At 34.7% G+C, this 13,320-nt stretch overlaps 1 protein-coding gene across 1 annotated transcript in view; it reads left to right on the top strand.

Annotated features, from left to right (window-relative positions):
• Window positions 1-8,323, top strand: part of Sc2 (trans-2,3-enoyl-CoA reductase Sc2) — a 31,752-nt gene extending 23,429 nt beyond the window's left edge. Inside the window, exons 4-6 of the mRNA XM_081742349.1 lie at window positions 916-1,135; window positions 5,150-5,342; window positions 6,866-8,323. Of these exons, the coding sequence (XP_081598475.1) occupies window positions 916-1,135; window positions 5,150-5,342; window positions 6,866-6,993 (541 nt within the window). The 3' untranslated portion in view covers window positions 6,994-8,323. The remainder of the gene's footprint in view (window positions 1-915; window positions 1,136-5,149; window positions 5,343-6,865) is intronic.
• Window positions 8,324-13,320: the final 4,997 nt, after the last annotated feature.

The following is a 13,320-nucleotide window of genomic DNA, read 5'->3' as shown; positions in this document are numbered from 1 at the left end:
TTTAAAACGTTGAAGCCAAATCATGAGCTCGTACCGTAAGTCGATCCCGGATCTCCCACACCAAAGTTGGCAACGCGTATTAACGGCAGAGAAGCTCCTATTGATTTTTGAAACTTGTGTAATACTATCACTTAAAAATTGGGAAGTGTACACAGTGAACACGTAATCAAACAGTTAGTTTTTCACTGAAATATTCTTAATAGAAAATGTATAATTCAGCCAAAATTGTAAATATTTGCTTCGTACTTATCAGTATAAGATGCAGATATAAATACAATGTGGGATTCTTAAGAAGTAGACGGTGGGACGTTAAACTTAGATTTTATTTCATTTTCTTAAGAAGTAGAATGGTTCCATAGAGGTGGAATACCTGTGTAACTATAGCGGTGAGTGCGATTTTCAGTCGGAGATTGGTTTTCATTAGAATACACAGTGTTCAATTTAGACAAATCTATAAATGATCAAATAGACATAATATATAAAAGATTAGGTATATTCATGACTTTTATAAAATCTTTAGTTTTAGTTGACTGGCTTGTGTTTACGAAATAAGAAAAAATACCACTTATATTTTCTGTGCTGGGTACCATCAATTCCATTACAAGTGACCCTTCATTCGCAATATTTCAGATTAACAATATGAGCATGTTAGGATCGTCACTGTCATTCGCGTACTTTCATCGAAATTTGCAGGTCAGAAGCAGTGGAAGTACTCCAATTCACTACAGGTACTGGGAAATTAGTATTCAGTTGCAGTGAGACATCCTCTTATACTTTATTTACTTCTCGTACTAATTGCCTTTCTATTTCGTAAGAAAGCATAGTTGCTAGACATTAAAGATTTTAATAGATTTTATTTAGTTATGTGTATCTTTTGTAAAAGACATTGGATTTATGTCGTTGATTCATTTTCAGCATTGCTGCCGTCTGCTGGGCTGGCCATTATATCAAACGACTGTTGGAGACGCTCTTTGTACATAGGTTTTCTCACGCCACTATGCCCTTAAGGAACTTGTTTAAAAATTGTAGCTATTACTGGTTATTTGCTGGTTACGTGGCATACTACGTGAACCATCCACTGTATACTCCACCAGGATGCCCTCTGCGAGTCTACGGAGGATTGGCAGCTTTTGTGGTAAGTGTACTTACTAGTTCATTGCTAGCTTGTCCAATTTTAATAAAATAAGTTTTTCAGTCCTAAAATTTAAGATTAGTCTTGTTTTTTCTTCTTCTTGAAGGAAATTAAGTACTTTCTGACTAGATGCGAGTAGAGTCTATGGGGAAGATACGCGAGTCGTAAAGAAACCTATCACCCATACAAAATCTCGCTCATTTGTGGTCAGACGACAGGAATTAATTCTTGTTTCATAATCAATAAGTCTAGCTTAAATTTTGAGATTAGTATTCCTACTACAGCGTGTTCGTAAAGTTGCGCAACCCAGAGTTTGATTGCGTATATCTTTTGAATCAAGAACGATAAAAACCTGAGACTTGAAACAAACCTAAACATGTTTCTATTCAGATAATTTCGAGATCATAACCAATGTTGGAATTTGTAATGTTTTTGTGTAGTAACGAAAGAAAATACCGAAAGTGTAAAATAAAAAAAATATATATAAAATGTACAAAATGAAGATAATTAATATTCAATTGCAGGAAACTGATTTCCTTCGAGTGATCTCTGTGTATATGTAATCCCTGTGTATTTTTATAGCAAATTTTTGCATAAAATCTCAGTTTATCAATTGTGGGCAAATTCTCATTGCTTAGGCCAGTAAATATGGCCATTATTATTATTCCATGAGGCGTATTTACTGGTTAGCACGTCCCATAGGCCCACTCAATATGACTTAACTAGTGATACACAACACTTCTTTGCCGGGACCGATGACGTAGTGCTGTAATCCGCCTCTGTTGGAGGCGAGAGAGCGTGGTGGGGAACGACCTATATGTGTAAGGGTTGATCTTGCACGAAGATCTGCACACCCGCCAGCTGCATCAAATTCAAGTTACGGTCGTGGTTCGGAGTAGTGGTGTCGAAATCATTCCAGTGTTCGTTACTTGAATAATTTTTCTTACGCTGTTCGAATTCCCGAATATTAGTATTAATTGTTCGAATAACGAGTAATATTCGAATAATGAATTATTCGGATTTTAACAGTTAATAGATCCTGTCCATAATCTTGATGTAGCATAAGGACTTAAAACACAAAAACTCAACTCGTGCAGTTGTGATTATACAGTATAAAACACAGGCATGCAAATTGGAACTTCTTTGTGGCATTTCAGTGTGCTGATTTCAAATATACCAGCCATTTTACCGTATCATGAAAGGATTTTCTACAATGTGCTAATGAAATATTTAAGAAGCCTCGTCACGGCGGAATTAAAATACCGCTAATTTTACAGTCATTATGTTATATCTTCAAATAGATAAAATATAATCGAAAAGTGAAACAAGAGCTCGCTAGACAATATTATTTTACTGAGATACCGTTATCATGACTCATTTGTCTGCTTTCGATTTCGAGCCATTTAGAAAATCAGCATTTATTTTCGCGTTTCTAAATGGCTGCAAACAGAATGCTATTAGGTGACTCGTGATAACTGTACCTCATGCAAAATATTATCTAGGGCGTTCTTGTTCCACATTTTGATTATCTTTTATCTATTTGAAGATATCACATAATTACTGTAAAATTAGCGGTATTTTAATTTCGCAGTAATTAGGCCTCTTCTACTGATTTTTAATGAATATCCAGTATCACTGAGAATGTTAAATGAGTGTAATACTGACTATCAACAACAAAATGTAATGGAAACAGGTATAAAGTATTCAAAGAAACTTGAAGTTATCTGAAACTTGCCAAATATCAATTGTCTTCTCCATCGTTTAGTTGCAGACGTACGCTATTTGGCCTGAGTTTGTGGTCTTCATATGAATTCTTTAACACCAACAATGATCTGTCATAAAGAAACGATTCGGTGTTCCTTATACTTCGTTTCCATCTTTTTAAGGTCTTGGTGGAACTTATTGCCCTGTTCTTCTCTATATGCACCTAAGTTTTATGGAAAGCAGTCAAGATGAGAAAGGAGAACATAACTTGAAACTCTGTGGAATTTCAGTTTTGTTTTCTTTTCTTTCTTTTTTTAAATTTTTTTTAAAGAGCAAGGTTTTCACGATCTATTCGTACCGGCCATTTTTGACATTGCCCAAACGTTGACAGTATCCGTAAGCGAATCCCATACATGAAACTCCGTGTCATTCACTGCATGATCCGACAAGAATATCTTGAGTCAGTTATACTCAGATCAAAACATGAGACGAATTATCATTTGCAAGAGCACTTGTTGCCCTGTTGCCACGTAGTGAGTATTCAGCTGAAGCGTCTGTTGTGCTCTTTCCACTTCGGTTGATAAACACTTGCTAACTGTGTTATAAGGCTGCAGCACAATAATGATCTTCCTTTCCATAGAAACCGTTCACTTGTAACTACGATTATGCTGTTTATGATTGGCTTCTCTCGATGACGTTAATCCTGTGGGGCCGCGGTGGATGAATGGTAGAGCGTTCAATTCTGGTGCATGGGGTCCTTGGTTCGATCCCAGCTCGTGCCAAGTGAGCTTTGTAGTGGACAAACACAGTGTGTGTAAATTTTCTCGGGGCTCTCCCACTTTCTTCACTCCACCATTTCATTAATTTCTCATCACAATTCCCTTTAGCCTAATCTGCATAACTGTGAAACGTAAAACTTATAAAGATTTCATTTCATTTCATTTTTAATAATTCCGTGACGAATTTCTCTTCTAAATACAAATTTTCACATGCTTTTGAACTGGCAGTTCGTTTCTTAATTTTGATCCGAGTATAGTATTGTGGCTTAATATACTTTAACAAACTGCCACACAGCCAAATGATGAAAGCACTAGCTAAAAATGATTCATTCACTATCAGCTGTGATAAGAAAATGTTAATACAAGATATGTTAGTTTTAAGCATCCTGCGATTTCAACGTCGGAGATATCAAGTCACCTCTATCGAGGTATATTTCTAAGCGAGTGTGTGGGTCATCAAAACTGTCCTCCTTAATCTTTACAGTGGACAAGAGAAATGTTTGAACTAAATATAGGAAACAGGGACCATCTTCGTCCAACGCTTTGACAAATTGCTTCGTTATCTTTAACTAATATGTAAGGGTTGGGTACAACGTTCTGAGGTTCAATTAATGGGAAACGCAACTGTCTTCTGATATCAAGCTTGATATGTTTAAGTCACAACAGAAGAGTTCACTCTCAAGCAAGCACACGCATTATCACTTGTCTTTGACGTGCATGAAACAAACAGTTTTCAAGGTCTCGATATGAATAGTCCAAGAGATACTGGCGCTCTTACCCTGTTCTGTTTTCCAAGGAAAGAATTTACATTCATAAAGAAATATATTACAGAAAAAAAAAAAAAAAAAAAACTTTAAGCTAGTGATGGGAAAATGGCGGTCTGTTAATGAAAATGACAAAATTGATTTATTCAAGTGCTGTCCAAATCGATTTCTGAAAAAAAATGGTTTCAAAAAATCGATTGTTTCTTTTCAAAGTGAATTTTCAGTGTTCAAAATGGATTTAAGGTTTCGGTTTTCATAACAAAAAATAGACTTTTTGTTTTCTTTCATCATCGTGCAAAGTTATTTAAAGTGAATGTGAGCGAAAACAGTTTTTACAAAAGGGAATAATTTGCATGAACAAAAATAATGTATTCGCATGTCTGAAGGTATTTTGGGAGGCCACGCTCGATCTTAGAAAAATACATTAAATTGCGACTTTGAAAGAAATTATTCTGGGAGGGGTTAGTGTTGGGTTTTACTGTGTAATGAAATTGATTGGATCTGTTATTTGTGTGTAAAAGGGAATTTTAATTGCGTCTCAGCTTTCGGATAATTTATTTACTGCCTACATCGTGGAGATGGGGTATTTTCAAACTCGCATGTACAAACGCCACAACCCCCAGAAGTGTATATATTTCAAATATTTCATCGTATCTGCTCTAAACATTTATATATAAGTGTATTGTAATTGAAAACCAGTGCTGTAACAAATTATTTTTATTGGTTGTTTTACACGAGGAAGCATATTAATTTTCAATTCTCTTTTATAGCTTTGCGAACTTGGCAATTTTAGTATTCACATAGCTTTAAGAAACTTGCGACCAGCAGGAACAACCGTGAGAAAAATCCCAGTTGCGACATCTAATCCTCTTACTTGGCTATTCAACTTCGTGTCTTGCCCGAACTACACTTACGAGTTTGGCAGTTGGGTTGCATTTACTGTAATGACTCAGTGCTTACCAGGTGAGTAATACTAATAAATAACTAAATAAGATATATTAATATCTTAGAAACATTAAAACAAAATTGTGGAACTTAAATATTTGCAGAAGGTAATTATCAACAATATGGAAATCACGGTAACTTAGTGACTGGACGCTCTCTCAGGTTCAAATTAATTCCTGATTATGACAGTCATACGAACAAAATTCTTATGTAGGATTGCAAGTAAGAAAGTATTTGTTCATATTGGCTATAGGATATATATATTGAATAATTCAAGTAAAGATCATTTTAATCTTGCATCCAGGAAATTGAAAATTCTGCTAAACAGTTTCGATGTTGCCTGACATGTTCATTAATGGCTTTTATTACCTGCTAAACTGGTGACCTATTGGTGGGTTCCTGCCTTCATATAGGACCTTTGTAAGAGAAAAAGCGTAAATGAAATCCTCACTCCCGAAACTGTTGAACTTGGGCTTGAAAAAAGGTATGTTACATATTTTCAAGTTTGAAAGGGTTTAATTCATCGGATAAAGGTGAACTCTTTGAGTAATATAGTGTGTAGGTTTATTATTATTATTATTAGATTTACGTCCCGCTATTGTCTTATGGGCTAGACAGTGAGAAGTATGATAATGAAGAGAATGGTGAAACAGCAGTACATAATATCCATACCGTGAGCGTATTCGAACCCGCGACAAACAGTTTGAATCCGCTAATGTCATAGATTGCTTGATTATGCTGGCTGCCCCGTTAGATTGCAGTGCTTATGGATACATGGTTAGTGGCTTAACTAAAAATAATGTGATCAAAACGAAGACTTACTGTTACTAATCAGGGCTACAGTTTCGACAGTGTATTTGAAGTTATCTCTTCCTCAGAAATTATTTAATGAGATAATGATCTCATCACATAACTTCAAATATTTGAGATAATGATCATCAGATAACTTTAGATTTATATGAACTTTTTTTTTCCTTTTCTTTTAATATGCAGCATATGTCGACCATTGGCTTTATTGTGACAAGAAAAATCATCACTGCGACTAGAAAAACCAGCTATGTGACATTTTCGTCTAAAATGAGTTATATACTGCGATATGAGTAGAAAGCAATGTTACATCTTCCTATGTATTTCTATTTGCGAATTCTTAATAGTTTTTCTTGTAGCAAGGAAATAAAAATGGTACTTGTTAATAGTGTAAACGATGAGAGAGCGAGTTTGCTTTATCTGGAAAGTTGCCAATTCTACGTATAGCGGTTTTTCGAGGCGCAGCAACAAAATAGCGTAGCTACTGACGTCCTCATTAAACCGGAAGGAATCTTCCCTTTTCTGTTTTTTTTTTTATTATTATTATTTTTCAGTAAATATTTCTTCTGCAGTTTTCTTGAATAGCTATAAGAATAAAACACTTTACTCTAAAGCTCGAAACGATGAAAATTATTACTAAACTAACTAACTATTAAACAGTTCTTAACACTTTTTGTATAATAATATGATGTTATGAAATGTATTAACTTAATATCTCTCTTCTCTTTCTGTAGCTGGTCTGTTCGCTTTGGCTGGCATGTACCAAATGACTATGTGGGCATTAGGAAAGCACAAAGCCTATAAAAAGGAATTCAGTAACTATCCTAAAGGTCGAAAGGCGATTTTGCCATTTATTCTCTAAGAATGGAACAACTGACTTCTATTAAAAGAGGAGGAAGATTATAATGAATCGTAACTAATAATAATTATTGGGTGTATCAAATGGACATTCTTCATAGTCTTTTTAACTTCTTTTTGGTTGGTGTGCAGTAAATGATAGGTAGCAAGCGTTGAAGGATTACCATGTAGCACGATTGAAATAGTTGCAACACACATTTTATCCTACAACGCAACGGTAACTGAATCAAAAATGAAAATACCTCATAGTGAAACGTGATGTAAAGGGGAATCGAGTGTGCAATCTTTTTCAGTATGTGCTGTAATGTATGGTGATGCTTCCATTTTGATTGATCATAATGGTTTAGTTCGTTTCGAGTGAATCTCACAAGTTGAATGTTTAATCATTTCATTATCATTTAAATTCATTCATTGACTCATGTTTCTTGTCGCTACCATGGTCGTGCTAGTTGGTGTAAGGTTACCAAATTCTGGTGTTGTACATAATTCAATGGCAAACTTTAATTGTATCGTAACGGTAATAATAATGAGCAGAATCAGGACGAATAAATTTATATAATCTTGTAAGATTTTTAATATTTTCAAAATTATATCTAGGTAATTTTGGAGTACTTAACGAAAGAATACGATATCAAATTTGCCAATTTGTACCAGATGCAAATGACTTATTTTTTTTTTTTTCTCCTGCACCCGTATACGAGACATTCCTAGTAGTAAGGACGAATCCAACATTTGAGTCGATGTTGAGTTCGCCTGTACTACCCGGAAAGTCTATATATGTATCACTAAAAAGAAGTGCCATACTGGTATAAGAACGAAAGAATCCTATTTTAAATTACATGTATTGTAAAATTTGTATCAGGTGCAAGAAACATTGAAATCATGTCACTGGAGAATGGAGACCTTTTACTCTTCAAATCAGTAGGGTTAAAACCTCAAACTGACCTTCGGTAGTCTGTGCGTGTGCATTTGTTTGGATCGTTTAGGCATAGAGATAGTACATATTCTATTTTTTCTATAGCCTGGTAGTAGATTTCCTGAGACAGAATAGTAGTTAATCTAGATATGTAGTATTCACAACCTCGACAATCGTAGATAATTTAAAGTGAATAAAATATTTTCAAGAGCGTATGGAAAATCATTTTTTTACGTACATTAGATTTCACTAGGATAGTACTAATTTATTTTAACTAACCAGCAGCTTTATACACCAAGGATGATGCCTTGTAGATTTGGATAGTTTTGTGCACTAGGCAGTCATGAACGTGAAGTAAAGGTATCAAATTCCATAAACAAAATTCCCAAAGTTCTAACTTTATATACAGGAGTTATTATTTAAAGAAATATTCCAGAGTACCTGTTGTTTCGTATGTTTTTTTTTTTTTCCTTCTCTTTGATGTGATATGTGTGATACATATGAAGAAAGTAGTCTGTAGGAATTGTATGATGTAAGGTGCTACATGGAAAGTGGTTCGTTCAGTGGAGTATGGTTGTTTTTTTTTTCTTTCTTTTTTCCTTTCTTCTGTAAAATGGTGAAAGAGTTATTCCTCTTAAAAACAAGGTTGTAGGTATATATGATTGTTACAGTCAAACTGTTTGTTTTTGTTATTGTTTTACTTACACTTTTGTTGCAGTTATTAAGAATAGACTGATGTTTGTATTGTCTGACAGAAAGCATTCTTTCAAAGTAATTGTCATTTCAAATGCTCGTTATCATAGCAGATTTACTTTTTGTTGTGTCTTCAATCATTATAATGTATTTGAACATTTTAGTACTGAAATATCTCGTATTTTGTATGTATGCTGTTCGTAATCAAAATTCACTGCATGGTTAACACTTTAAGCACTTTTCTTTTGATGTGTACTGTCACGTATCGAATGTTTAATACTAAAAGTAAAAATTCGAAGATTTTTCAAGATGATAAAAGCATTGGTCGGCTCAAAAAAAAAGTGCATATCCCGTAACACCTTAGTAATAAAGTGTTGTGCTTATCAGTTCAACCAATATGAACACGGCATTGAAATACATTCTGCAGCTAAATGTTCTTTGAAGTCTGCACGTCCTCAGTCAAACTTAGGAAGCCTAATCACTGCGAAATTAAAATACCGCTAATTTTACAGTAATTGTGATATCTTCAAATAGATAAAAGATAATCGAAATGTGGAACAAGAGCCGCGCTAGACAATGTTATTTTGCATGAGGTGCCATTATCACGTGTCACCTAGTAGCTTTCCGTTTGCAACCATTTAGAAACGCGAAAATAAATGCCGATTTTCTAAATGGCTCGAAATCAAAAACAGATAAGTGAGTCGTGATAACGATACCGTATGTAAAATAATATTGTCTAGCGAACTCTTGTTTCATATTTTGATTATCTTTTATCTATTTGAAAATGTCACATAATTACTGTAAAATTAGCGGTATTTTAATTTGGCTGTGATGGGGTCTCTTAATATCGTTTACACATCTATTGATGAAAGTAGAGTACTCAGGAATCACCTCGCAAACGTTGTTTTGAAACACCCTGTATAACAGAAGGGAACTAAGCATTTAGAAAGAGGCTAATTTTGTTGACAATACTCATTAAATACAGCTCCCCGTAACCAAGTGATCTACATTGCACTTTTTGTGTAATTCTAAGTTCGATTCCCGGTGAGTAGATTCATCTGGCCTAGAGAAGAAAAACGTGCATATGAAACTTAAAAAATAATAAAAATCAAAATACTGAGGTGCTCTTTTTTGAACCGACTGTACATTTTTATGAATTGGAAATCAAATGTTAATATCATGATTTTTATTAGTATATTTTGCTCATAATTATTTGCTTTATTTGTATCAATTTCTGTTAGAAAATATCAGATTTTTTCCACTCAGCATTAAGATTCACAATACAGTAGTTCGTAGATTAATTTTAGTGTTTCCAAGTAAACGAAAGAATATGAAAGGTTTTATTTTAAAGAAAGCTTACGGGATATGTCAGGCGGTAGACGCACGGCTTTTGTGAACAATTTTTGTTTGTGAGAACAAAAATATTTACACTTTACAATGGTCAGTAAAAATTCTGCCTTTGTGATAATTGCATTTATATATGTCGTTGCACATGTGCGTGTTCAAAAATCGTTGCATTAAGAACAAGTGTTCTTCCTACTTAGCCATGTCTGTTATGAATTTTTTACATATTGCAATAAATTTCTTTACCAAAAATTATAGTCTGTTTCCTTATGAATTAGCATAGTGGTATTAAAATTCTCTAGATACTATGTAAGTTTTCCTGATTATTTGAGACCATTATACATTCTTAAGGATCACAACAAAGAAACAAAACAATGTGACATGGAAATGCTTACTCTGATAACGTTTTTCTTTTTCAAGAAAAAGCTTGCATGCATATTGTAGAAGTTTGCCACTAGGTTGCAGTAGTAACAAATATGGCATTCAAAACATAAGCAAGGCACTTATACTCCAAAACATAAGAACCTTGTCCGTTGTGACTCTGAAATTATGATTTCGAGCAGAATTCTATGCTAAACACAAATACTTGCACAGTGCCTCCGCCAGGACGTCCAGAACCAACAAGAAAAATATGAATCTATTTCAGAAACTTACCAGCGTAGCCTCTTTCTGAAGCTTAGCCTCTCGCAATCAACAGTATGGTGGATTCTTCGTAAGAAACTACATGTAAACCCTGCGGTCTGCAGATGTATCAGGATCTCAGCAACGGACGAGATGTTTGAGTATTCATAAACAGCAGTACTTTTCACGCTTATTAAATGCCATATTTGAGTTTGTTGTCTCCCAGTGGCAAGTATGCCTAATGAATGCAAACTCTTGCTAATACCAATTCCTAAATATTCAATTGAAAATGAAATGAAATCTTTGAATTTTAATTCCCACGATTATGCCGGCTAAGCTAAAGGAGACGTTGATGAGGAGAAATGAATGAAAGGGTGGAAGGAAGAAAATGGGAGGAAACAGGAGAATCCTGAGAAATACCGACGCACACGGTGTTTGTCCACCACAAAGTTCACTTGGCGCGAGCTGGGATCGAACCAGGGACCCCGTGCACCAGACGTGAACGCTCTACCACTGAACAACTGCGGCACGTAGATGTTCAATTGGTTACACGCAATTAATGTAAGGTGTCATTCTGAGAAGAGGGATGAAAACTGGTAAGTAAAAGTCATATTTTTGGCAAAATCAGTATTTTAAAGTCATTATTTCAGGCTCTTTGAATGATTAAACAAAAAACTTTCAATTATTAAACGGCAGTTCGGAAGAATAGACCTCTCATGTTAAAATTATCTTTGTTTATTTAACCTATTCGTTTTTCTCACAGCAGTTTGAAGAAATACTGTAGAAACTGCTGTTTGCATTGGTCAGTAGGTGCTTCAGCAACACAAATCGCTTACCTCTTATTTTTCACGTGTGTAATAATAATAATAAAAGCCATTTGGTGTTAAATTTAGGTGAGTTCGGACAGTGAGTTATTAATTCGATTCTTTTACTGAAAAAAGTTCGGTGTGCTGTATGGAAACGCGTTATGGTGAAGAACGATGCGACGATGTGGGTTGGTTTTACGCAAGTCATTGATTACATGTGGCAAACAAATTCTCACTCGCCTTCGATTTTCTAAAACTATGATTATCACATGTCCGGTGTAAGAAATAAGCCATCATTTGGTTGGCAGCACTTGATCAGTGATGAAACTCTCATGTGAAGTGAAGTTGTTAATGTGAACCCTGCTGCTGTTAATTGACAAGTAATGAATAGAAATTTATCTAGAGAACAGCATGGTTTGTACAGCAAATGTGGTGGAAACATGGCCATAATTTACAGTGATGTTGAATTGTTTATGGATCGTTTTCCAATCATCATACCGCCATCTCGTGAAGTTATTCGGAAATTTAATAAAAAGATTTGAATTGACCGGTTCGATAAGGGAACTTTTCTTAAACCAACACAGTGAAAATTTCTGATAAAACTTGTTTCAGTGTTGCAATGATATGAACTTTACGTCCAACAGAATGGAAGTTGCCTTGATAATCTTTTGAAGGCATATCTTGTATACTTGAGCAATACCTTTATTATTATTTTGTTTTGGAATTAAAACATGCTGAATATATCATTTTTGGTTTATATTTCACCTATACATCATCAATAGAATTTTGCCCACTGACTTCTGGGTCACCCTTTGTTGCAATTCTATTTCCGCAGACATGTCTTGGAGGTTAGATTTGCTTATCTGTAAGTTTTTCTTTTGTGTACAAGTCGGTAGTTCGCCGAAGATCAGGTACCTCAGTGGAAGAAAACTTTGTGTTCTGTGTTCCATGTTATTCGGGTCGTGTTCTGTATTATAATACTGGTTAACAATCTATTAATTAGTCAATTTTAGTAGTTTAAATACTAAATTAGTAACAATACAATGTTTCTTTTTTTATTGTTTCTATATCAACCAAAGCACCCATGTGAGAAAACAAAAAAAAAAAAAATCTTTTCTTTTGGACATCTACTCATTTATGGTAATCATGGGCCAAATCAACGGGTAAGAACTAGTACTACCAGTGACAGTGAGTATGTGTTTCATATATTTAGTCTCTTTTTGTGTACTGTGCTACCATAACCAATGGAGTCTAGTGATAAAAGCATAAAGCGAGTCTCATTTCAGGTTTGTGAAACTATTATAGACTTCTAATGTATGGAGGTCTAATAATGAAACCGGATGTGACAGGTCTACTACGTCCGGTTTCGTTAAATGCATAAGGGCAGAGGTGGAATATCTCATTGTTTTTCCTCTATGGGGATCCAATATTGAACCTAGGATCTACGATTTCCAGTTTCAATGTAGGCTATGTGTATGTAATTCTCGTTCTTATTTTTGCTTCTGATACCCGTCTACAATGACTTTTTTTTTTTTTTTAGTTTAACCTCCCACGATTATGCGCCAAGGCTAAAGGAGACGGTGAAGATGAAATAAAGAAAGTGGGAGAAAATAAGAGAACCCCGAGAAAACACACGTGCGTGGTGTTTTCTCCCCCACAAAGGCCACCTAGCGGGAGCACGCAATCGGTGAACATTCTACTATAGCCACCCAAGAAATCCTAAATATTCTTTAGGATTCAACCAGATTTATGCTAACATATTAAGATAATAAACAGTGAAAAAGTAGAACAGGTGACTACTTTTTGATACGTGGGTAGTAGTATTAGTAATGATATGAAATGTGAACGTGAAATAAAAGCAAGGATACGAATGGAGAAAGAAAATGCTATTTTGTTGGACCTTAAACAGAGAGTTGAGAACAAGACTCTTAAAGTGTTTCGTGTGGAGTAT

The sequence above is a fragment of the Thermobia domestica genome, chromosome 16 (genome assembly GCF_964235325.1).
Source record: "Thermobia domestica chromosome 16, izTheDome1.hap1.1, whole genome shotgun sequence".
Taxonomy (NCBI): Eukaryota; Metazoa; Arthropoda; class Insecta; order Zygentoma; family Lepismatidae; genus Thermobia; species Thermobia domestica.
This window is presented reverse-complemented; position numbering and strand designations above follow the sequence as displayed.